Source organism: Callorhinchus milii, unplaced genomic scaffold (assembly GCF_018977255.1).
Source record: "Callorhinchus milii isolate IMCB2004 unplaced genomic scaffold, IMCB_Cmil_1.0 Scaffold2, whole genome shotgun sequence".
NCBI lineage: Eukaryota > Metazoa > Chordata > Chondrichthyes > Chimaeriformes > Callorhinchidae > Callorhinchus > Callorhinchus milii.
This window is the reverse complement of record NW_024704743.1, coordinates 96381621-96407492: the sequence shown is the minus strand read 5'-3', so window position 1 is coordinate 96407492 and position 25872 is coordinate 96381621. Positions and strand designations below refer to the sequence as shown.

General features: G+C 45.5%; 2 protein-coding genes across 4 annotated transcripts in view; one reads left to right on the top strand and one right to left on the bottom strand.

Moving 5' to 3' along the window:
• The first annotated feature begins 1480 nt into the window (after nucleotides 1-1480).
• ccne2 (cyclin E2) lies at nucleotides 1481-17698 on the top strand. The gene is made up of 12 exons (XM_042346805.1): nucleotides 1481-1525; nucleotides 2773-2809; nucleotides 2966-3044; nucleotides 3135-3197; nucleotides 6631-6785; nucleotides 8835-8970; nucleotides 10751-10897; nucleotides 11696-11791; nucleotides 12954-13088; nucleotides 13787-13898; nucleotides 14961-15118; nucleotides 16865-17698. The coding sequence occupies exons 2-12, from the start codon at nucleotides 2796-2798 to the stop codon at nucleotides 16979-16981; spliced, it is 1212 nt and encodes a 403-aa protein (XP_042202739.1). The 5' UTR covers nucleotides 1481-1525; nucleotides 2773-2795; the 3' UTR covers nucleotides 16982-17698.
• Nucleotides 17699-18398: 700 nt separating this feature from the next.
• Nucleotides 18399-25872, bottom strand: part of ints8 (integrator complex subunit 8) — a 37504-nt gene continuing 30030 nt past the window's right edge. For all 3 annotated transcript variants that reach the window (XM_007887914.2, XM_042346804.1, XM_007887917.2), the window contains 5 exons: nucleotides 25805-25855; nucleotides 25097-25170; nucleotides 24015-24079; nucleotides 21046-21089; nucleotides 18399-18937 (listed from right to left, as the gene is read on the bottom strand). In XM_007887914.2, coding sequence (XP_007886105.1) covers nucleotides 18821-18937; nucleotides 21046-21089; nucleotides 24015-24079; nucleotides 25097-25170; nucleotides 25805-25855 — 351 coding nt within the window. In that variant the 3' untranslated portion in view covers nucleotides 18399-18820. The remainder of the gene's footprint in view (nucleotides 18938-21045; nucleotides 21090-24014; nucleotides 24080-25096; nucleotides 25171-25804; nucleotides 25856-25872) is intronic.

Here is a 25872-nt window from a genome sequence, read left to right as displayed (position 1 = left end):
TCGAAGAGCTTCACAGAATACACTGTAAAGTGAATTGACTGTAGAGTCCTATAGCGGTTAGAGCACTCGCCTCACAAGCGAGAGGACCTGGGTTTGATTCTCGGCAGGGCAAAACATTGGGCAAGTTTCCTTCCTCCGCAAGCCTGTTTACCTAGCATTAAATAGGAATGGGTTGTTAGTCGATTGGTGGATCGCTTTTCCGAGGATAATAATCCCACCAACAAAAAAATAATACAAATTTGCGGGACACTGCTACGCTCAAATGGCTGCTGTGTTTCGCCCACAAAATATAGTCAATTCACCTTACAGTATCTTTTATGAAATGCTTTGAGACTTCTTGAAGACACGATAAGGCGCTATATCAAATGCTGGGATTATTATTACAATTATTCTGTATTTTGTGGGCGAAACGTGGCAGCCAATTGCGATACGCTACAATTACGACATGCCGTAAGCTTGACAACTGTTGTTCAGAGGCAGTCTGGAAACACACATTTTGCATTAAACTGCCCCTGGTATGATGTTGACTTGCATTTCCACTCCAGTTACCCCCACAATCGGTCAAGTGCCCCCCCCCCCACGTCAGGCTACCATCTGCAGGAGCCCAGTGAACCCCAACTGGCCTGAACCCTGGAGTGGAAGCCAGCAGAGAGAGAGAGCAAGAAACCAGGCAGATTTATTTCGAAACTGCATCTATAAAGATCGCGGGCAACGATCATACGTGACAATTACGGGTGACATTTGCGCACGGAAACATCTGTTGAATTTCTGTTTACATTTGGAGCCAAATCACGTTGCGCGAGGGTTTTGCAGCCGCTATTGGTGGAGGTTTAAATGCCCTCCTTAAAGGAGGAGCAGCCGGGGATGGGGAGGTGACTGCAGAGAGGGAGGGAGGGAGAGTGGGTGGGGAGTAAGGGAGGGGGTGGGGTGGGGGGAGCTTTGCAGTTTGCAGTTTGCAATTGGAACAGATTAAAAAAGAGTAAATGTACATTTTGTTTTTGCAGATCGGAGGGGGAGGTTTGGGATGCAATGTGGCTGAGTCACAGCGAGGAGTGGGGTGGGAGCCCAGTGTGTGTTGGTGGGTGTGTGTGAGGGGGGGTGTGTTCATTCACCTGTGGTGACAGAGCAGAGCAGCGCAGAGCGCAAACACACACACACATATACACACACACACACACATGCGCATTTTGGTGCCTTTCCCCCCTGTTAAAAGTGTTGGCGCCGGCGCCAGCTGAGAGCTCACTGATCTGCTCTGCTGCCGGGTAAGGACACACACACACACTGCACATACCCCCACACACACACACACACACTGCACATACCCCCCCACACACTGCACACACTGCACATACCCCCCCACACACACACACTACACACACACTAACCCCCCATTGCAATGCGAGGAGTGAAGAAGCTGCAGCGGTTTTAAACGCAGACGCAGTGCTGTTAACAGGTCAGTTGGAGCCCAGAGAGAGGGACACTCGCTGCGCCCCTGTAACTCCTGGGGCGGGAGCGTGTGGATGGGGTCAGTGCAGACCCTGTGGGTGGGTGAGTGGGTGGGTGGGTGGGTGGGGGGTTATTTTGCAGGAGGGAGGGCACCCCCTCCCTGTGTGAAGGTTATTTCGAGCGGGAGGACAGCTATTTGCCCTCCACACACACACACACACACACATTTTGGAGGGGGATCAGGCCATAGGGGGGAGAGAGGGAGAGAGGAAAGAAAGTCTGTATTTTCTTTGTGGCGGATGGTGATCCCCAGTGAGTGGCTTTGGCGGCTGGGGAGGGGGGAGGGGGGGAGGGGGGAGGGGGGGGAGAAGTCAGACAGTGTCCAATCCAGGCTTTACCCGCTCTGTGTAAATTGGCGCGGAACCGAACCGGGAGATAAAATAACTTGAAACATGGATCAAACGGTGGCTTGGGATCTGGGACTGGGCAACACCAGCACCGACCCCGGGGCTGCACACACACACACACACACACACACACACACAGGCGTCCAGCAGCCCATCGGGGTTTTTCCCACTAAAAATGCATTAGATGCAATTGAGGTGGAGCAGATCTGCGCCCATTGCCTCTCTCCCCCCAACACCCCTCTCTCCCCCTCCAACACCCCTCTCTCCCCCTCCAACACCCCTCTCCCCCCCTCCAACACCCTTCTCCCCCCCCTCCAACACCCCTCTCCCCCCCCCCAACACCCCTCTCCCCCCCTCCAACACCCCTCTCCCCCCCTCCAACACCCCTCTCCCCCCCTCCAACACCCCTCTCTCCCCCTCCAACACCCCTCTCTCCCCCTCCAACACCCCTCTCTCCCCTCCAACACCCTCCCCCCCTCCAACACCCCTCTCTCCCCCTCCAACACCCCTCTCTCCCCCTCCAACACCCCTCTCTCCCCCTCCAACACCCTCTCTCACCCTCCAACACCCCTCTCCCCCCCTCCAACACCCCTCTCCCCCCTCCAACACCCCTCTCCCCCCTCCAACACCCCTCTCCCCCCCTCCAACACCCCTCTCACCCCCAACACCCCTCTCCCCCCCACACACACCACATCAGCTCAGGGACTGCACATCCAACTGGTTATTCAAACCCTTTTTTTTATTATTTTCACCACTATCCTAAACACCGAGATCCAAGGCTGGTGTTTATCCAGGAATGGCGAGAAGTCAGTGTCGTGTGGCTTTTTGCTGAACTTGTGCCTTGTTTTTTTTTCAAAGAGAAAAAGACCTCTCGGTGCAGTTCGTGTAAATGCTTTTTTTTTATCGTTTATATTTTAAGGACCACATAGATCGGCGAAGAGGATGTCGAGGCGCAGGTGAGAAAACGTTATTAACTAAATCTTTATTCTGTTTTCCAGTCTCGTCTCCCCCCCCCCCCCCCCAAAAAAAAAAAGAAATATATATATATATATGCACTTTTGCATCAATTATTATTTCAGCCCTAACTTTTCAAACTCTTATTTATTAATTAGTGGCCGTTTGCAAGCAAAGCAGAGCAAGCCAGAGGATCAAAAGGATGACTTTGGAGAGATGAGAAAAAGAAAGGGTGAAGTGAGTGCAGTCACCCTCGTTGGTTTTAGTTTGGGTAGAGTTAGTGGCCTGGGCTGCAATGACAACTGGTGTGCTTTCCCTCCTTTTTAGGAATGTCCTCAAAATGACCATGAAATGGAACTGAACAAGAGAAGACGACAGTTCCAGATAAAGGTAGTGAATTATTAGACGTAGGAGTAATATGCTCCAGTGGGATCCAACCACTTTATTGCAATGTTAAACGTGTGTGTGTGTGTGTGTGTGTGTAGATGTGTCTCTGCATGTGTGTGCACTGTATATATAAGGGAGAGAATTATGTTGGCTGACTGGGCAATGAGAACTGTCCAGTTCAGAGCACACATTTATTTATACACTGTATAATGTGGTTATAATATCAGCCTGTAGTTTAGTTATTATTTTGTTGCTTTTTTTAAATATACTGGCCTCTGCAAGAGATCATGCAACTTGAAAGATATATGGTGTATTGACGTGAATGGAGTGTTACATTTAATAATAATAATAATAATAATAATTAGAGGGGATAGCGTTTACAATGAAGTGCTGGCTGGATTGCTGTGTATATGTGAGTGGGGTGGGGGTGGTGGGGGGTGGGGGGGGGGGTAGAGAGATCATAGCTGGAGCTGATAATATTTTGCTCCATTACAACAGTGTAATATTGTGTGCTGCAAGCTGATGGCAAAGCAAAGCCACGGTTCAGGGCTGGGGGAGTGGGGGCTTTGCTGGTCTGCTGGTCAGTTGAGTGGAGAGAGGGAGAGGGAGTTGTGGATGAGTCGAGCCTTTTGGCTGCAGTGCAGAGTTTGGGCGCTGAAGCCGGTTCCTGGTTCTTGTGGGAGGTCCTTTGGTTCCTGGCGCTCCCGCCTTGCAGAGGCTCAAGTATCTGTGGACTTGTTCTTTTATTGCAAATCGTCAGCGGAAACACCCCCCAAAAAAAAAAGCATGAGATGCAAAAAAAAATCTATAATGCCAGGCAATTATATACACATATATATCTTTAAAAAAAAATAGCCTAAATGCCCCAAAAGCAGGGTATTAAAGCCCACTTCCTAGTAGATTGCAGTGAGCAACCAGGTTGATTTCACTGGGGTTTGGGCGCTGGATCAGGGTTTCCCCACATTAAACGCTCTGCAAACCTACAGCACATCTTTTTTTTAAAAAAAAATAAATCCGAATATTCGTCTCATTGAACAACTCAAGACGTGGCTTTTTGCAGAGATCGCTGTTGTTTGACTTGCCTGTCCGGCCCCGCAGATCGGCTTTGGCCACCCAGCAGAGCTTGCAAAAAAAAACACTAATGCTATATTCCTTGCACAAGTGCAATCCGTGTGCTGACTGCTCAAGATCGCCAGATCGGGGCTTGAAATGCCTAGAAATACGTGTTAAATTAAGACGGAAATGAGTAAACGCGGGAACTTTTCCCTCGCAAACTTCTTTTAAAAAGAGCAGAGTGGAATCTGGCTGATCAGCAACTGAAATACTGCCCCACAGCCCTGCCCCGGAGCCCAGCCCAGCCCAGCCCTGCACAGCCCAGCACAGCCCAGCCCAGCCCTGCACAGCCCAGCACAGCCCAGCCCAGCCCTGCCCCGGAGCCCAGCCCAGCCCTGCACAGCCCAGCACAGCCCAGCCCTGCACAGCCCAGCCCAGCCCTGCACAGCCCAGCCCAGCACAGCCCTGCCCCAGAGCACAGCCCAGCACAGCCACAGCCCAGCCCAGCCCTGCACAGCACAGCCCAGCACAGCCCTGCCCCAGAGCCCAGCCCTGCACAGCACAGCCCAGCACAGCCCTGACCCAGAGCCCAGCCCTGCACAGCCCAGCCCAGCACAGCCCTGCCCTGCCCCGGAGCCCAGCCCAGCCCTGCCCAGCACAGCACAGCCCAGCCCAGCCCAGCACAGCCCTGCCCCGGAGCCCAGCCCTGCACAGCCCAGCCCTGCACAGCCCAGCACAGCACAGCACAGCCCTGCCCCAGAGCCCTGCACAGCACAGCCCTGCCCCAGAGCCCTGCACAGCACAGCCCCAGAGCCCAGCACAGCACTGACCCAGAGCCCTGCACAGCCCAGCACAGCCCTGACCCAGAGCCCAGCCCTGCACAGCACAGCCCTGCCCCAGAGCCCAGCACAGCCCTGACCCAGCCCCAGCCCTGCACAGCCCCAGCCCTGCACAGCCCTGCCCCAGAGCACAGCCCAGCACAGCCACAGCCCTGCACAGCACAGCACAGCCCTGCCCCAGAGCCCAGCACAGCCCCAGCCCTGCACAGCCCAGCACAGCCCTGCCCCAGAGCCCAGCACAGCCCCAGCCCTGCACAGCACAGCCCTGCCCCAGAGCCCAGCACAGCCCAGCACAGCACAGCCCTGCCCAGAGCCCAGCACAGCCCAGCACAGCCCCAGCCCTGCACAGCCCAGCACAGCCCTGCCCAGAGCCCAGCACAGCCCCAGCCCTGCACAGCACAGCCCTGCCCCAGAGCCCAGCACAGCCCCAGCCCTGCACAGCACAGCCCTGCCCCAGAGCCCAGCACAGCCCAGCACAGCACAGCCCTGCCCCAGAGCCCAGCACAGCCCAGCACAGCCCCAGCCCTGCACAGCCCAGCACAGCCCTGCCCCAGAGCCCAGCACAGCCCCAGCCCTGCACAGCACAGCCCTGCCCCAGAGCCCAGCACAGCCCCAGCCCTGCACAGCCCAGCACAGCACAGCCCTGCCCCAGAGCCCAGCACAGCCCTGCCCCAGAGCCCAGCACAGCCCTGCCCAGCCCTGCAGAGCCCAGCACAGGCCTGACCCAGAGCCCAGCCCTGCACAGCCCCAGCCCTGCACAGCCCCAGCCCTGCACAGCCCTGCACAGCCCAGCCCTGCACAGCCCAGCACAGCCCTGACCCAGAGCCCAGCCCAGCACAGGCAAACCCCTACCCTGGGGCAAGCCTCCAGACAGACCTTTTCTGGTCTAACTTCACTGGAGAGCTGGTGATGAAGAGACATTTGACTCCCCTCAGACTGTTGCACTGTTGTGTTATTGCTTGGTGTGTTTATATGGTCCCAGCTCTCAGGGCTGGCTGCTGGCTCTCTGCTGGGCTTTCTACTGTTCAAACAGCTCTGAGGCCTGAGCCACTTGCCTCGCACTGGGCTGGGGCTGGGCTGAATGTTGTTATGTTCATGCAGAAACAGTTTAGCTGAGTTTTATTCGTGGGGAATGTTGCGATTTCACGTTCCTGTTAATTATGGGGCAAAATGTAATGAATGAACCCGCTGTATTGTTGCCCTTAAACTTTGACATAATTGTATATTCCACTCACAGACCTGCAGAGGGAGCTTGTGTAGTTTGACAGATGATCCTGGTGGGGCAGTGACCTGAGTCTGTCTGTCTCTGTGTGTGTGTGTGTGTGTCTGTCTGTCTGTGTGTCTATGTATGTGTGTATCAGTGTGTATGCCTTTTCCTTTAACTCCTAGTTTATTAAAACCTAGTGAGTCTAAGATTATTTTTTAAGCGCCTTTGTTTTCAATGCTTTGCCATTGTCTGGTGATAACTCTGTACTTATTGCTCTTGGTCTCAATTCAGGTGTTTGTGCCTTGACCCATGCTGTTTTTCTTTTGCCCTTTGATAGAATTGCTGGGCTCCCATAGTGCCTGGAGGAGTGAGTCCTTGCACCCTCATCCCCACGCCGCACAAAGAGACCGAGGTCATTGAAGACTATTCCGGGTTCACACAATACAGGTTTAAAAACCTGTTCATAGCCAAGTCACCACTGCCAGCCCTCAGGTAATAATAATAATAATAATCCTTGCATTTGATATAGCGCTTTTCACGTCGGGAGGACGTCCCAAAGCGCTTCACAGAACACACTGTAAAGTGAATTGACTGTATATTTGTGGGCGAACGTAAATACTATAGTTGAAGCAGAGACATTCAGTTTATTTTAAGAAGGAAAATTGTTGTTCAAGAAAGAGGAAGGTGAAAGGGTATGGGCAGCCACTAGGAGAGAGGGATTAGATAAGGAGACTCAAGTGGAGAAATTTCAACATCAGCGTAGGCCTTGCTGGGCCGAATGGCCTGTTTCTGTGCTGTAACGTTCTGTGATGATTGTAACCCAATGCACTGCTTGTGCTGAGTTGGATGTGATACCTGAGTGTCCAGCCAATGACTCAGATGGTGAAGGCGGGCAAATGATTAATGTGCGCAAGTAAAATGTGATGACTTGCTTATTGTGTGTGATTCAACACATTTTATTGCAGGGTGGTAGCCTGTAGGCTTTCACCCACGACTTTGCGTAGAGATGCCAAGTACTTGGCCAGAGAGTGAGAAATGACTGAACACCTTGCCTGAGATGGAGGTCGCGGACCACTTTGGAGCTGATAAGAGTGGCATTTTCAAATGGAGGGGGCATATGTTCAGGTGGAAGATAGAACAATGCACAAGTTCTTATTTTCAAGATGCTTGACTCCCTCCCCCCAACTCCCTTCCACAGAAACTAGTCACTTTTCGTTACTCCGCCTACTAATGCCAAACCTTAAGGCAAATCAGAGTACTCTGCCCTGAGATCAGTAACTCAGTATATACCGGGATTAAATCTGGAATCTTGTCAGTCTGCATGGCTCAGCTATCGCACTGAGTAAAATTGCTGAGCAATCTGGGGGGGGGGGAAGTTCCTTTAAAAGTTTCTTCCGACTTGAAAACTCGCAGGATTAGGGAAATCTAGCTGGGGAAAAAAATCTGACCTAATTGTTTCTATTTATACTGAATGATCTGCTGGTGTTATTTCCCCTCTACAGTATTAAGTTGTTCTCAAACAATGTGCACTTCTCTTTCTCAAAAATCCGTCATCTCGCCAGTGCAGTTGCTGTAAACAGCTGATCTGCTCAATCTTATCTCCCATCTGTCCCATGAGTCAGGAATTCTGCTCACCACCCATGTGCAATTCCTCATGGGAAGTGTTATATAGGTGACCAGCAGATTTGGGGAGGACAATTGTCTATGCTGAGAATATTGGTGCTACGAAACAGAACATCTCTGGGCCTGCCTGAAGCATAGTATTTGCCAGATGCAGGGTAAAGCTCCTTCTGTTCAGTTGAATGACATGCCTTATCTCCAGCCTCAGAACAGAACACTCCTATTGCACCAGTGTTGCATTTCTAACACCAGCTGCAGCTGTGCTTTTGAGCAGTCCGAGCTTGTTGATTTAATGCTCATTCGCCAGCAGTTTTGTTTTGTGGATGTGTGCAAGCTGGAACACGGTTAATAATGGTCCTAACATTTTGCACAGACCCCCTGCAGCCAGAACCGACCACTGTCCCAGAGCAGATACTCAGCCAGCCAGCGAAGCCTGAATTAGCGCCGAGGTCATAATAACTAATGTTCAGCATTGTAACGAGACGTCGCAATGCAGTTCACAGAATTTTAAAATGAGTGTAGTGACTGTGTTCAGCAAGCAGACAGGACCGGGGTTAAACGTCCCATCCAAAGGACAGCACCTGTGACAATGTGGGCACTTTGACACATGTGTGCACAGCAAAGCAGGAAGTGCCTCCCATGACCTGCTGACCTATAGTCAGCCATTTTACTGTGAATGGAGACTGGCACATGGAAGTGAGTAGTAGGTGACACTCTTGCTTCTGTTCTAGAAGGTTGTAGGTTCAAGCCTCACATCAATACTTAGTCTGACACTTCGTGTTGAACTGGGGAGCGTATAAGTATATAGCAATAAAATTGCAAGTTCTTTGCACTTCAGGGAAAGTGTAGATAGGAAAAGAGACAGCTTGCTGTACCTGCTTTTTTCAAGCTGAAATTTCACTTTATTTTCTATATGAATAGCTGGGGAAACTCTGAAGCTGTATGGACAAATATGCTGAAGAAAGAAACCAAGTATACTCATAACAAAAATGTTCTATCGCTACACCCTTCCCTGCAACCAAAAATGAGGGCAATTCTGCTGGACTGGCTCATAGAGGTGAGGTACCCTTGTGATCCTTTGTGTCTTGCCATGTGTGGATATTACTGTGCGCTTGCTCTCTAATTCCTTAGGCTTTTTGCTGGTAAACTGCAAAGTGTGAGGAGTCCCAGTCTTAAAAAAAATTCTGGGATAACCATTAGTGTGTGGCTGCTCTCAGCTGTACTTTCCAAGCAGCCAAAAGCTTGCATCAGCGCTGAGAAAAGTAATATACAGAATTTGCTTCCCTCCAAAAGCTAAGGAAAATTATAATGCCTTAACTGATTCCCTGACTGAAATGAAGGATTACAGCACAGACGTAGATTCCCTGTTAAGGAGACGGAATAAAAGATTGCGATATGTAGCAATCAGCAACAGTGTTTCATAATCTGATTTGTCAACCTTCATGGTTCTGTCCTCGACTGGTTCAGATCGTAGCTCTCACACCGCCTCCACTTCATCTCCACAAACGGCTTCTCCTCCAGCCCCCGCACCGTCTTGTGCGGTGTTCCTCACGGAGCCCCCTTCCCTTCACTATCTTTATGCTCCCTCTTCGTGACATCATCCGCAAACATGGGGTCAACTTCCACATGTATGTGGATGACACCCAACTCTACCTCTCTGCTTCCACCCTCGACTCCAGGACCACTGCTGTGCTGACAGACTGCCTGTCAGACATTAAGGTCTGGATGAGAGCTTCAGTTGAATGTCAACAGGACTGAGGCTCTCTTGATTGGCTCCCGTCAGCCCCTCCACACCTCAGGCGCTATCAACATCACCATCCAAGAATGAACGCTCTTAACTCACTGAACCAGTTGGGAACCTTGGCATCTTGTTTGTCTCTCAACTATCCTTTCTACCCCACATCGGTGCAATGACCAGCTCTGCCTTCCCCCACCTCCGCAACATTGCCCGACTCCGCCACTGTCTCACACTACAGGCCACCGAAACCCTCATACACGCATTCATAGGATTGAGGCTTGACTGTGCAAACTCCCTGCTTGTCGGCCTCCCCAGCTCCTCCCTCCATAGGCTGCAGTTCATCCAAACTCTGCAGCCCATGACCTCTCCCGCACCAGTCTTCGTGACCCTATCACCCCCATCCTCGCCCGACTCCACTGGCTTCCCATCACACAGAAGATACAGTTCCTCACCTTCAAAGCCCTCCATGGTCCTGCTACCCCCTACCTCTGCGACCTTTTAACACCCTACCATCCTGCCTGCTCCCTCAGCTTAGAGGGCTCCGTCCTGCTTCACGTCCCCCGCCTCGCCCACCCCACCATTGGTGGACAGGCCTTCAGCCACTCTGCCCCCACCCTCTGGAACTCCATCCCGCATTCCCTCCGCCTCGCCCCCTCCCTTGTCTCCTTCAAGACTCATCTCAAGACCTCCTCTTTGACCGTGCTTTCGATCACCCTCATTCCCACCCCCTGCCTTCCAACCTCCCCGATCTCAACCCACACCTCGGGTCCGAAACTCTGATTGTCCAGCACCTTGGGATGTCTTCCCGACATGAAAGGCGCTGTACAAATGTCATTTTGTTGTTGTTCTAGAGAATGTTTCCAACGCACTTCCAAATTAAAACTGAATTGGGAAAATGTTCAACAATTTGACTCTTCTAAGTTTTAGGACCAAATGATCTTGCAGGCCAAGTCTACATGGGATTTGGGGACTAAGGTGGTTTTATATAGTAGGAATGGTATTGCCTCAATGTTTTTTATTATAAAAATATTTTAATTCTACTTGTCTGACAATGATGAGCAAGATGCACTCTAATGTTTGCCTACAAATTGACTTTCAGGTTTGTGAAGTGTACACTCTGCATAGAGAAACCTTCTACCTGGCTCAGGATTTCTTTGATCGATTCATGTTTACACAAGAGAATATTCATAAAAGCAAGCTGCAGCTCATAGGCATCACCTCACTTTTCATTGCTGCAAAGCTAGAGGTAAGCAAACAATACCAAGCACAGAATCTTGGAACTGCACTGTAACTTGAGCCAAGTGAGCTTAGAAGATGCTTCCTCACGCACAATGAGAATGGATTGCCCAGAAGGCCATAGAGGCAGGAACAGATGGGGTGTTTGAAAAGGGAGACATATAAATAATAGAAACATAATGTATGTTACTTCACAAGTATTTTCATAATAATCTCTGGAACACCATCCCAGAATCCCTCCTCTTCGCTCCCTCCCTCGCCTCCTTCAAGGCCTGTCTGAAGACTTTCCTCTTTGCCGTGCTTTCAGCCATCCTCCCACCCCTCTACCCTTCCCCCCCTCTTGATTCTATCCCTCAACTCGGGTGCAGACCTTTAACTATCCAGCGCCCTGGGACATCCTTCCAACATGAAAGGTGCTATATAAATGTATATTTTTTTGTTATATGGGGAAATTAGATTTATCATGATCTAATAAACTGGTAGATTAGTCTCAATACTGACCGGCCTCCTCTTTGTTTTTAAACATTAAAATACTGGAACAGTAGAGAGGTCAAGAGCTTACTTAATTCTGGAGTGCATTAGGCACAGGTTCGCAGGAGCCAAAGGCTTGGGGATCCCAGAGTGTGTTGGGTACCAGCTAAAGTACACATAGCTTCCTGTTGAGAGCACTGGAATGGCAGAATATCTTACTTGATTTTGATTACCTTGTAAATTATTTCACTTTGCTAAGTTGTTGATGTAATGATTCTCATGGATTTTGTTTGAAAAAATCTTTTGAACTTTATTTTGAAATCCACTTTTTTTGCAGGAAATCTATCCTCCCAAACTGCATGAGTTTGCATATGTCACAGATGGTGCCTGTACAGAGGATGAAATCCTTGATATGGAACTCCTAATTCTAAAGGTAACCACTGAAAATGTTTCCTGTGAGTTATGAACACTTTTTTTGAAAATATATATTTACTTATAAATCTATTAGGTACAACAGAAATCCCAAACCAACACAACGTACATCTTCTGATACAATTTTTTCCCCTTTCTCCCGATACAAAAAACATTCCATTGTTTACAGTACATTCCTTCATCGCACACAGTTTGTGCCCAAGTTTTTTTGGGACACTCCCTTTAAAACAGTCGGGAGTCCCCCCTACGTACATCAAATCCATGTGCGCGCCCGCACACACCCTAATGCTCACTTGCCGCTTTCGGAAGGTGCCTGATGTGCACCGTACACACACGTGTTTACCGTACATACATTTTCGGGACACTCTGGTTACATCTCGAGTGTCCTTCTGTGCCCTCATGTTTATTTCAGTCAGCGGGTCCCGAGTCACGAACCGTGAGAGAATCCATTCTGTCTTTTTCCAAACTGCCTTTGCCAAACAACACGCCAGGAAGAGGTGGTCCACGGTCTCCGGGCCTCTGCAACCGTCCCGAGGGCAAAGTGTTGACTGGCCCAGACCTCGACCGTGTATGAAAGTCATGAGGGGGCCCATTAATCACCAGCCAGGCCATGTCTTAATGGTTGTTGGTCAGGGCCGGTGACGAGGCATTTTGCCAGACGTAGTTCCCGATCGGATCTACCCTTTCCCCCTTTCGAACTGTTTCGATTACCTGTCGCGCGGACCACTCTTTGATTGCGCGAGGGTCTGGGATGGTGTTCCTCAGGAAGTTCTCAATATAGGATAGGTGGTTTGGCACGCTCCAACTGTGTGGAATGTTTCGAGGCAGTTCTGCCAGACCCACACTTCTCAGCACTGGGTACAGGTGGAAACCCAACATGTAGTGGCATTTGTTGCTGGCGTAGCAGGGCTCCAGGCACAGCCTCTGGCAGCTACACACAAAGGTGGCCATGAGGATCAGGACAACGTTAGTAACCCCTTTTCCCCCCCCTTTTCTGGGGATTTGTGCATCGTGTCTCTGCGGACACAATCCATCTTGCGAGGCAAGTGCTCTAACCACTGAGCTGCAGGACTCCACAATAAAGATGTTTATAAAGATGCTCAATGATTTGTTGTACTTGAGATTTCCATTCCTATTCAGTTAAATTGTGTTTCTTTTAAAAGGCATTAAATTGGGAGCTGTATCCAGTGACTGTTATCTCCTGGTTGAACCTTTACCTTCAAGTGATCTGTCGAAAGGAACACTGTAACATGCTGCTGCCTCAATATTCTCAGGATACTTTTGTACAGATAGCTCAGGTACTGTGGTACATGTTACCTATTGCACAACTACGGTTAGATTGCTTCTCCCTTCAGGCCCCAGCACTTACTGGTGTTATAATAATAATAATCTTTGCATTTCTTATATGTAAACCATATAGCAATGCCAAACCATCGTGCCGAGGTTAGACCTGCATTGCCTCCCAGTATCTCAGGATCTATGTCAGAATCTTTAAATGCCATTGACTCTCTCTCTTTCCACATCTTCACTAACTCTATATTTCAGTCCTTGCCCTCCATTCTTCTGAATGGTTTTTAATGCTTGCTGATCAAGCTCTTCATTTCACTTCAATGGCTGAGCTTTCAGCCTCCCTGCCCTTGTCCTCTGGAACTCTTCTCCAAAAACCTCTTTGCTTTGCCACCTCTCTCCCTGCCAGCAAAAAGCTACTAAAAACATGATTTCTTTGATCGTCTTTTGGTGAGTGTCTTTGAATCTGTTATTTCCCTGCTCAGTGTCCATCGCGTTGGTCAGTCTGTTTGAGGTGGGCCTATATGTGATAGACACGGGTGTATGTAGAGGCAAGTTCCTTTAAATACTCGTCAAAAACCAAGTTAGAAAACCTGTTGATCCACTGCCACGTTTGATGAAGTTGAGATGTTGTAAGTAATTGTGTAATTACATGATCAAAATTTATAAATCTGGTGCTCATGATGTTTTGGTCTTTCCTCGTGCCCAGCTTTTAGATCTATGTATCCTTGACGTTGAAAGCTTGAGTTTCTCGTATAGTGTGTTGACTGCTGCTGCTCTCTGCTACCACACGTCTGATGGAGATGTTGTTAAAGCTTCAGGTAAGAAGATTATAAATTGGCTGAAGGCTAGAAATCAGTTGTTTTCCCAAATCAGGGTGAATGATATTAACAATGAGGAGTATTGTGTCCTAAGCTCCACTGAAGTCCCAGTGGGTAAAGGAGCCACTTAGTGCAGCACCAGGCAAGGTTGCTGATTTGAATCCCAGTGTGTGCCGCTGTGCTCTCCAACAGGGCAGCAGTCAGAGCACCTACAGTTAGCCTCAATGCCCCTGGATTGGGATGGATAATTAGCCTAATAATAATCCTTGCATTTGAGAAAGCACCTTATCATGTCGCTGATATGTCTCAAAGCGCTTCACATGATATACTGTCAACTTGAGCAGATGGGACCTCGGTTTAACGTTTCATCTGAAGGATGGATACAAGTCTATCTAGAGCAGTGGTCGCCAACTTCTTTGGTCGACAAAAGAAAATGTTTCTTGAATGGATCTTTCTTGATTTAAAGCATTAATCTATGCTATTTTGTTTTTTCAGTGATTATTTGGGGGCTCATTTGTGTGAATGCTGGTCAGGACAGAACAAGGTGTATGGTTAGATAGATTGATTAACACTTGCTGTGATAATAAATATCAAAACTTACAAATTTGCCAAACGGCCAACTGTGATTTTGACGAGCAAGCAGCCTGATGGGAGTGTCTTGAGATTCACAAAGAAAGAATGTGCAATTTACGCTTCAAATTTCATTTGCAAATATTTCAAATGACTCCCCGAATAAGTCTACAAATTTAATTAAAAAAAGTATATTCGTCCTTTAAACCCTTCAATAACACTTGGTGTGGAGTTGTGATTAGGAAAAAAAAAAAAAATTTTTGGTCATTCAATCCATGACTTTGTGTGCAATTGGCTGCCGCATTAATTCACTTTACAGTGTAATCTGTGAAGCGCTTAGAGACGTTTCGAAGACGTGATAAGGCACTATATCAAATGCAAGGATTATTATTATGCATTAGTGTTTTAACTTGCTACGTTGCAACCATGGGTTATGATTTATTTTTTTCTTTCTCTAAATGCTCTGTTCTGCCTGCTGTGATCGGCTTTCAGGTCTACAGTGGGATTGTGTTTCCACGTGTTACAATTGGATGAGCCCATTTGCCAAGACACTGAGTGAAGGAGATCAAATAAAAGTAAAGGATTTCAGACAAGTTACAGATGAAGACAGACACAACATACAGACGCACACAAACTACCTTGGGCTGCTGGTGAGGTTTTAACTATGCCACTAAAGTGGTGTTTGATCTCGAAGAGGAAAATGGCACATATTTGTGATTAGCTCCTCACTGAGGAAATCTATTCTGGGCTCTTGCCAGCAAATGGAAGTAAATTGCACTAACTTGTGGGAACTACAATCTGAAAGTAGATCCTGTCAGAGCAGAGATCCTGTGAGTTGATGAGATGGCTTTGGGTTTAAAGAATCCATTAGAAACCATTGCATCGCTATACCGCCAACTGTGGCTCGAGCATCTTCATGCTTACTGCCACTCCCTCTCTCAAGCCTAAAACGCTTTTGACTCAGGTCATTCCAAAGGCACAAAACAATCCCCAAATCCTGTTCTCCAACACCCATCACCTCCTCCATGCCCCTCTCAAATACCCTTGATGCTCACTTATGATGCCAAGTGCGAAGAGGTCCTGGACTTCTTTATCTCTAAGATAGAGACCACATCCGCCTGGCTGCCTCCTCCTTCACCCGCTCCTTCCATGCCTCCTTCACCACCCTCTCCTCCTACCACAGTCCCCACCTTACACTCCTTTGGCCCCATCTCTCCCTCCTCCCTCCCCCCCACGCCCCGCCATCTACCCAAATGAAGCCCACCACCTACTACCTCGACCCCCTCCACCCAGCTCCTGGTCAATCAATTCCCCCACCTCTGCCCATTGCTGGCTGACACAATCAACTAGTCCCTCTCCCCATCAAAACCACTGTCATCACTCTTCTTAAAAAAAGCTACTCCCAATCCCTCCAACCTCACAAACTTCAGATCCATTTCACACCTGCCCTTCCTGGCCAACAATTTTGTAATGCGTGTTTGCAAATCAGCTTTGCTCACACCTCTCCCTCCACTCCCTACTCGAACCCACCCACACCAGTCTGGTTTCGGTCCTGCCCACAGCACAGCTCTCTCTCTTTGACCATGGCTCCCTCTGCCTCCTCGTTATCCTCGACCGTTCCGTCATGTTCGACACAATCGACCATTCCATCCTCCTCCTCCTCTCCTTCCTCATCCACCTTAGTGGGGCCGCACTCACATGGTTCAGGTCCTACTTAACCAACCGCCACCAATACATCTCAGCAAATGTTTTTTTCTGTCGCCCACGGGCTTCCCCAAGTTTCCATCTTTGGCCCCTTCTTTTCCTCATCTACATGCTCCCTCTCGGCGATGTCATCCACAGGTATGGGGTCAACTTCCACATCTATGCGGATGACACCCATATCCACTTCCAACAGCTGCGACTCCCAGTCAAGGCCTGGATGAGTGCAAATTTCCTGCAGCTGAATGTCGGCAAGACGGAAGCCATACTCTTTGGCTCCTGTCGACGTCTTCTCTCCTGTGGGTTCAAACTCGTCAAGCTCCCCGGGCTCTCCCTCAATCTCTCCGAACCCGTGCGAACTTGGGTTCGGTTTGATTCCCAGCTTTCCTCTCTACCCCACATCCATTCCGTGACCAGAACTGCTTTATCCCCACCTCCGCCACATTTCCTGCCTCTGTCCGTACATGACAACCAATGCAGCAGAAACCCTCGCCCATGCCTTCTCCCCCTGGCTCGGTGTCAGACTTGGCCACTGTCGAGCACTCCGGGACGCTATCCCACATGAAGGGTGCTATGCAAATGCAAGTTGTGGTTGTTGCATCCCAGATCTCATGATGGTGGTGGATCTTGTACAATTCACGTTGTTGTGCCCAGGATGAATTGCTGTTGCTAATAAATGATTTCTGTGCTTTCAGGATGAGGCCCACGTCAGGCAGGCGGAATGCACATCCAGGCTCTCCCCCTTATCCATAGGAGGAATTCTGACTCCACCTAAAAGCACTGAAAAACCATTACCTGGTTCGATGCATTAATGATGGAGATTTGCCAGGAGACAGAAGGGCAGTGAAGTGCAGAAAGTGCCAGACACCGTAGCATGGGTGGATCGACTGTGGAGTTTATTACAGTGACCATGTGGCAGCTCAACTGCCAGGAGAAACATCTGGAAAGTTAGCATACCAAAGTGATCATTTTAGGAAGAAAGTTGCAACAAAATGCATCTCATGTTTGGAAGGAGACCTGGGGGCCATTGAAGATCAGCTCTGCCAAGTTCTGTCTGAAGCAGATTGTGTTATATATAGTGTGTTTGGGGAAGGTTACATCTTTTTACAAGTCAGTGAGGTTTACTGATATGGCAGCTATTGTGTTTTGATACTGCACGTTTTGTAAGGCAACATATACCAACCACTCAAATACAGTGGAATATAAGAGGAAAAAGACATTCCTTGCTTTTATAATTCTTCCCTATTCTGTTTTTTTTTCTTTCACAATTTTACGCATTGGGAAGGCTGGTATGAAGATGATTTAATCAAAGGCTGCCCACAAAGCAAGGGGCGGTGAATGGGAATGAGCTGCGTTCAGCAGAAAGTTATAAGACTTTTGTCAAGATTTGTGGATGGGGAGAAGCTGTATAATTGGAACTTTCCGAAGTACAGCAAGATTGAAAGGTGGCATGTTCTCCATGTGCATTTTGTAATGGAGGAATCCTAAATTAAGCAACATCAGGTTTATTACTCTGGGTGAGTGTCCATCAGTTCTCGTTCACTTTCCCAGTTATGGAAGAATCCATTGTTCACTACTGTTACGAAGGTCCTCATTAATTGTGGATAGTTGACCGGAGGACCTCTGAATAAGCTGCAAGTCACTGCTGTGACAATACTACCACTTTGGATACTGACATGCCAATGATGGAACGCCTTATTGATATTCTGTCACTAAAATTAGTCAGCCCTTAAATATGTTTTGTGCTAATTTTCCTTGTACATTTTCACACTCCATGATTAACAGGAGATTCTGGCTCAGACTTTCTATCCAGGACACCATTAGGAGTATGTGTCTGTGGGAAAGGGGGAGAGATGGGCTGTGTGTGTAAAAGTGGCTGAATTTTTGTTTTGTTATTGATGCAGGGCTATAATAATTGATTAACCTGCACAAGTGGGCCAGAGGCAGGATTTAAACAAATAATTCCATTGCTTGTTCAAAAGGCCAAGAATTAAGTTTGTTTTAGGCTTTGGTTGTGTATTGTACAGTACTGAATTGTTATGGGGGACCTTGTAAGATGTATTTAGTATGAGACTTATTTTTTAAAAGTTTTTAAGAGATTGGTGCTTCACCCAACTGTATTAAACAAAACAATGGAAATCTCACCGCCAAAGAGGAAACCTATCCTACTTGTGAATTTAATGTATTACTGTAAATAGTCGTGTAAAAATGTACAGCAAATGCCGTGGCTACTGTTAGTTGATTTATTATCCAACAATAAAAATACAACAAAATATTTTGCAACATTCTCTTTAAAGTATGAACATTCAAAATGTTAATAACCTATCAGAGTTGGATGTCTTCACACATCCCCAAATATGTTTGATGGAATTCTGTGCTGTGATTTTTTTCCCTTTAAATTTGAAGATGTACTATTTTGCAGATGCACACCATAGGCAAACACTACAGATATCTAATGAATCACAAAAATATTGTTTCAAGAAACAAAATACACGCTGCAGTCAGTCCAACAGAATTTGCTACAAATCCTATTAAGAAATTATAAACAGCTGGTCCACTCATACTGTAATTGTTCATATATACATAAATCAAATTTAGCAAGTTTCTTGAACAGTACAACTGAATGTTCAGGCTCGCATGGTGGTGATGTGTTAAAAGTAAAGTTTGGCCATGGCTTGCAGGAATTTCTTTTTCCTTTTCTGAGCGGCTAGCTGTAAAACCTCTTCAGGATTACTGGAGTTCAGCTCAGACTGTCCAATTGCTTTGATCTGAGAAAGAGACAAGATTGCATGTTATCAAACTACAGACAGACAGAATAATAGTTCAGTGGCACATGGTACCTCTTATCAGCAATACAACATTTCTGTAAGAAAGATGTATTTTGTCACTGACCATTTAGACATACAAATTACACAGTTGCCAGCAATAGTGATACCCATGTTGTGTACCTCTGGGATGCTGTAGTGGAACATTCATTTATTGCCTGGCACACTGCATTTCTAAAGGCTTGATCCTTTCAGGCATATTCATTATTTAGTTCTGACGAAGGGTTGTGGACCTGAAACGTTGACTCACTTTCCTTTCTCCATAGATGCTGCCTGGCCTGCTGAGTGTTCCCAGCGACTTCTGTTTTTGTTTCATTATTTAGCTGCCCTTCACATTGCTCTGTCTGCTGCATTTTCGATCTAATGACTGTTTCCGGAGGCTCTTGTTTTTGGCATATCAATGGCCTCCACTCATCATTCAATCCTACTCATTCTTGCTTAGGATTCCATTCATTCCTTCAGATCACAAGAGCTCTGCAGAACCAATCATTTGATGTAAAGTACAGCCAACAGCTGATGTGTGTAACATCTGTGTCACTGAACTGGAGTCTCATTCACGCCCTAAACATGGAAATGTGGAGTCGTGTAGCTTAGTGGTCTTACAGATGGGAATCCTGTAGCTTAGTGGTTAGAGCACTCACTCCGAAAGCGAGAGACCTAGGTTCAATTCCCGGCAGGGCGAAATGTCGGGCAAGTTTCCTTACTCCAAAAGCCTCTGTTTACCCAGCAGTAAGTAGGAACCTGTTTGTTAGTCAATTGGCAGATTGCTTTTTCGGAGGTAATCCCTTCAAAATAATAATTGCTCACTCAATCCACAACTGTTTGTAGGTTACTGCTGTGCATAATTGACTGCTGCTTTTCGCCCACAAAATATAGTCAATTCACTTTACAGTATATTCTGTGAAGCACTTTGCAACGTCTCGAATATGTGATAAGGCGCTATATCAAATGAAAGTATTATTATTATTTTAAATGAAATTCTGGTTTCCTGGAATTTTTCTGGACTTTCTTAAAGGCTTTGCAAGATGAACCAACAAGTGCCACCTTTTACTTATAGATAGCTCCACATTTAGCTGTTGATACATTTGGCATCACTGCTGTCACCATTCAAATGGAATTTGTTCCATCACAAAAGCTGCCTCGAAGCTGAGATTCCTCCTATATTCCAAACACCTTTTGTCCTAAACTCTGCTCAACAAAGTTCACAATCATGCACATTCACTTCAATCCTGTCCCAAATCTGAGGCTCTTCTACAACTTGTACTCATCGACAGGATATTATTGGAGCAAAAACAAGCCTGACCCTTTCCTCATCACAAACTCAATTTATTTTTCAGTTGCAACCTCTTTGGAACATTACTTAGAAAATTGATGCTGCTCTGAAGCTACAAAATATACAACTCTTTCCTTTTTGCAATGGTTTTAGAGCATTTGAGGAGAAGGATGTCAAGGGGAGTACTTCAACCAATGATCTAGTGTATAAAGGCATTACTCAAGAGAAGGGCTACGTCATCTTCAGACTTACAGGTTTCATTACGAAACTAATAGGCCTGCCATGTCATGGATGGTCACTTGGGTGTTGATTTGCAAGGTTATCAGAAAGTAAGTGGATAGAAATCCTGAATCCAAACAACTTGTCATTAAATTCAACTGGTGAACTGGGCAAGATGATCAATCCACAATGTCCTTCCTTGGATTTGCTCTTGAATTACTGCAAGTTTCCCACAGAAAGCTGACTCAGCTCCAATCGCAATTCACAAGGCATGTAATTGCAAGGCAAATGCAAGCATTATTATTATGTATGCCATCTTAAAACCAATTCAATTCAGATTTGAAGAAAAGGCAGGGAAATGGAATTAACGGGAAATGCCATTGACTTGATGTGGAGTAGGCTCAATGGGCAGAATGAAAAATAGCAGTGCTTCCATAAAGAAATTGGGGCAGGGTAATTTTAACTTAAAAGCTGCACACACAAATATGGAAGATTGCCTTAGTAACATTTAATATTATTGTCTAAAAATGGAATAAACAAAGGCATGTTTTAAACTTACTGCGATCTGCCTCTTGTCAGTTTCTCCCCTTTTGTGATGGATATCTGTGAAATTGTCAAAGCCATTTTCTGTAAAATGAATACAAACATTCGAGAAATACTAGACTATGTGTAGTCTATTTTTGCCTTAGAACTGCAGCCAAACTGACAAATCCTGGGTTCACTCAGTCGTTTGGATAAGCCTTACAGAAAATTATCAATGCAAGTTAATGTAAGAAACACTTCAATTTTCACAAAAATTACACATTTAAAAGACTGATCTCATGTACAGAGGATGAGCTACAAGGAAGGACTAAAGAGATTAACCTGTACAATCTGGACAGACGGTGGTTGATGAAGGTCACATTGAGGAATATAAAATATTATATGAAGGATAGAATATTATGTTCTATTATTTCAGAATATTATTTCAAATTAAACATTTTTTTAAATAATTGAAATAAAGTAGTTTAAATAGTTTTAAAATTGATATTAGGAAGAACGTTACTCCAGAATGACAATTAGGAACAATCGGATATGTTTTGGGTAAAGTGGGGCAGCAGATAGATGAGTTTCAATGGCCAGAACACCTTTTGCTCTTACGCTGTAAAAATATCACCAATGTTGGGCTTGCTTAACATTGCTTCCAAATGTTATTTCATTATCAGTTGTCTCAATTCACATCAAATGTACTCCACCTTGAGTTCCATCAATATATTTTAGGGTTGCAGACTGGCTTTAACCATTAAAGACTTCACTTGTACGTCTTAACACACATATATATATATACACACACATACACACAGTCACACACACAGGGCAATGCCATTGCCATCGATCAACTAGGATTAAGAGCAAGCTTTGCAACAATGTAAACAGATTGAAAACATCTTTGCTTCCAAATGTTGAAACCAATCCATAGTTCAATAGTAGGCACTTAACCTGAAGTGGACAAGTTAACTTGTCTAATGTGGGATTGCTGATAAGTACCCCATGCTGTCAGCAGCCTCTTCCTACTGTGATGGGTAAAGCATGCCAATGGTGGATGTGGTTATATCTATGATGTGCCCGTGTCAATCATCACTCTTCAGATTAGTTAAGATATTGAGCTTTTGCAGCAGGTGTTTAAAAGTGAAATCTAACATTAGAAATCTCACGAAGAAAAATTTGGCTAGAGAACGAAGGTATAGAAAAAGGCAAACAAAGACTGGAGAATGTGAGAAAAGTGAAGAGAAAAATGGATGTTTAGCACACAGCATTAAAGTGCTTAAATCTTATTCCAGTTCAAATCTCTGGTTTATTGACATTGTTTAGGGCTGATATTAAGAGTGTAAAAGCTATTCTTGACATTTTCTGCTTTATCACTGCTCTCCTTTGTTTCAGACGTGCAGTTTTGCAACTGATATTTATAAAAGCAGCCAGAACAGAACTGTCATTTTTCTAGATTTTCAGTTAGTTTAGGATTAAACACTGTTCATGTCTGTTATCTGTCTATTATATTGCGAACACTGTTAATTTATAAGAGGTTTTTTTTTAACTGTAAGGAGGTACAATTGTAATTCTTAAGAGCACCTCAGCCAAATTAAACAGTTTTAACATGATTTTCACATCAGACAATAATCAGCTTCTGTTATGTGAACATCGTTCTTGAGACTGAGCTCTTCTTAAGCTGCAAATCCAGCTTTTGGAGAGTCTTTCAGCTACATATCAGAGCCTGGAAATCAATGAAGTTTGACTACAACATACTGTTGGGAAACAACAATCAAACTAGTTTACATGAATCATCTGTAAACTCTAATCCCAAACAGTCAGTATAAACATAGAGCAACCAAATAAATCCATAATTACGACTAATATACCATTAATCACTTCAAGCTTCTTTTTAAACTTGCACAACTTTATGAAGAAATAATAACCTTTCATGGAGACTTGTAACAGAAAGCACCTGGGTTTCACTCTGAAATGGGATGGCTTTAGGCAATTAAGTCCACATTTTTTAAAAAATGTATCATTAATATTTACAGAGGCCATCTATAGGCCTTCAAATGTTGAATGGGACAGAGAGTGGGGTTACAATAGGTCAGTGAAGGAAATAGCAGTTACTCTCTAGCTACCAGATAAACCACTCTGCAATTTAAGGTGTTTTCTGCAAGGGGATTGATCCCATGTGTGTCATGTTGACTTGTGAGATTTCAGCTCCAAGGTCTCCCTTTGTAACCTGGCTGTCTTGTGGACCTGTGTTTACCAGAGGTACCAGCTTTTGGCACAGACTGGTTGCTATCCTGTGTGGTAGTCTGACTGGCAGCCAAGCCTCAATACTCTAACAAATGTTTTGTTAAGAGTGTTTTGTCTTTAGTGCTAGAAGCGCTCAAAAGAGAGGTCATGGCTGACTAGGTAGCTTCATTGCGCGTGTGGGCAGGAAGCCACTGGTCGATGCCAGAAGCCATGTCAGCTGCAACCCAGCACTGAGACCAGTGGCTGTTTCCATCACAGATCTGTTATAACACAGGGGCTGGTTTTATCGATCCAAAACAAAGTGTTTTAATGGCGTGGTGCTGTACAAACCATTCACAAAATGTAAGTTGGAAAGTAAATATTTTGTGTAATCGCTATCAAGCTTCTCTATATAACAGCCAGCTACACTGTCTGGAATGCAAACTTGTAGCTGAAAGTTTACATAAAATAATTAATAAAATATGCAGTTATCTTCTGCTTTGTAAGACACACATGTGCACACACACACACATACTGCACATATATTATATATATGTATATACACACACACAAAAGAGAATAATGGAGCTGTAGATATAAAATGCCTAAAATCCATGTAGTCATAGATTCTGTTTTCTAATTCAATTTAAGAATTTTCTACAATTCGGTGCTTTATCTTTTATTTTACGACAGGCTACGACTAGGTGGAACTTTGCACTTCAGCTGACTCAATTGTCTCAATAGAATAATCACGCTGAAAGAATTGTAAAAGGATACGGGTTAAATATTCCAAAATAGTGATGTCCCAGATGTAGTCATAGTAGGAGTCCATTGCATCGTGACTGAAATAAAAAAGAAATCCAAACATGAAGTGAGTGATGGTCAAACTTTCTAACTGGTTAGATTTCCAGACTTTGGCAGAACCTTATTCATTCAAATCAGTGAATAAAACCTCATTGCTCCATTCAGTCAATCACGGGGACGGTGACAGCAGCAGCATCATCATCACTGTGGTACGCACATCTGTGACCAGCTAGCTTCACCACATGTTCTGTAGTGGGCTCAGAGCTTGCTGGTGAGGCCAAGTGCGTCTCTCACAGGTTCCTGATAGGAGCCAAGCAATGGCAGTGGGAATCAACGTGGCCATAACATACGCAAGAATGTCATGACATTATTGTTTCTATCACATGTATAACTTCTAGGCTATCATCACACTGATTGGAGCTAAACTCACAACTATCAGATGTGGTGAAGTAGAACAGGAAATAGTCACAGTGTGTCACCATCACAGGCACTAAGTCACAAGGTTAGTCTTGGCTCGACATTGATACAATCCATGGGGGATCCTGTGTGCTGGACTAGGGCAGAAGAAAACTAACAAGGCAAGAAAAATGTTAGCACTTCAAATGTTAAGCCACCTCTGCCAGTGAACACGCCTATAATGAGATGCTGTGCTTTAGCGTAATGAATTGGGAGGGTTGAACAGTGTTTACAGCAATTATGCTGTGGTTTTCCCATTCAAATGATTTTTCAACATGATAAACTCTTTGAAAATCACTGGAGAATAATAAAGAATACCAACAACAACTCACATTTATATAGCGCCCTTCACTGGGGATAGAGTCTTGGAGCACTTACAAAAACCTTTGATATAGCATCTTTCACATTGGGAGGATGTATCGGGCAGTTTCTCTTGGTCTCATGGCCAACAATTGTCCAAATAAATTAGTCATTCACCTCCAGCCTGTGGGACACTGCAATAGCCTATACATTGTCACTTATAGTTTCTGCAAAGGGCTTTGAGACGTTTCAACACTGTGATAATACAAGGTTGTTATTAATATTATAATATAAGGTACCTGTTTTGCTCCTGTAAAGCTTTAAAGGCAGTCATGTAGTCAACCTCTCTGAGGAACTGGCACAGAATTGCCACCTGTTGAGAAAAGCTTTAAATATTTTACTGACATTTAAAACTACAATTTATTACTGTAGGTTTTTAAAACATTTACATTTAAAAAAAACTATGAAAGCAGAGTTAAGGTCAGAGTTGGAAGGAAAGGAAAAAGGAAGTGTTTAAATGCAGGGGAACAGGACACGAGTGCTCCAACATGTAGCTCAACAAGAGATGAGACCTGGGTGGCAATAATCCCTAATGCAGAGCATTCTCAGTTTCCAGACAAAGCATTTCTCCACATGGAAGAGTGAATTTCCCTGACAGGCATCTCACAAGTCAGCCACGTTTCGCCCACAAGATACAGTCAATTCACTTTACAGTATATTCTGTGAAGCACTTTGAGATGTCTGAACAACATGACAAGGCACTACATCAAATGCTAGGATTATTATTATGTCACATCCATTCATAGCATGAATAGAACAAGCCACACATTCAGCTCCCACCAAACTCAGAGGCTACGCTGCACCAGCAATCCAGCCATGCTGCAGTGCAGTGGTTTAGATGAAGAGGACATTTTTTTTTGTGTGTGCGACAAATCAAAGTGACAACCTATAAAATAATCCCCCCCAACCTATCTTCTCTTTGATTTCAATCGCAAAAGTTCACATACTTGGGTGTGGCAATTCAACAGTGAACAGCATCTTATCATTCTCTTCAGCACCTAGTTTAAAAGAAAGA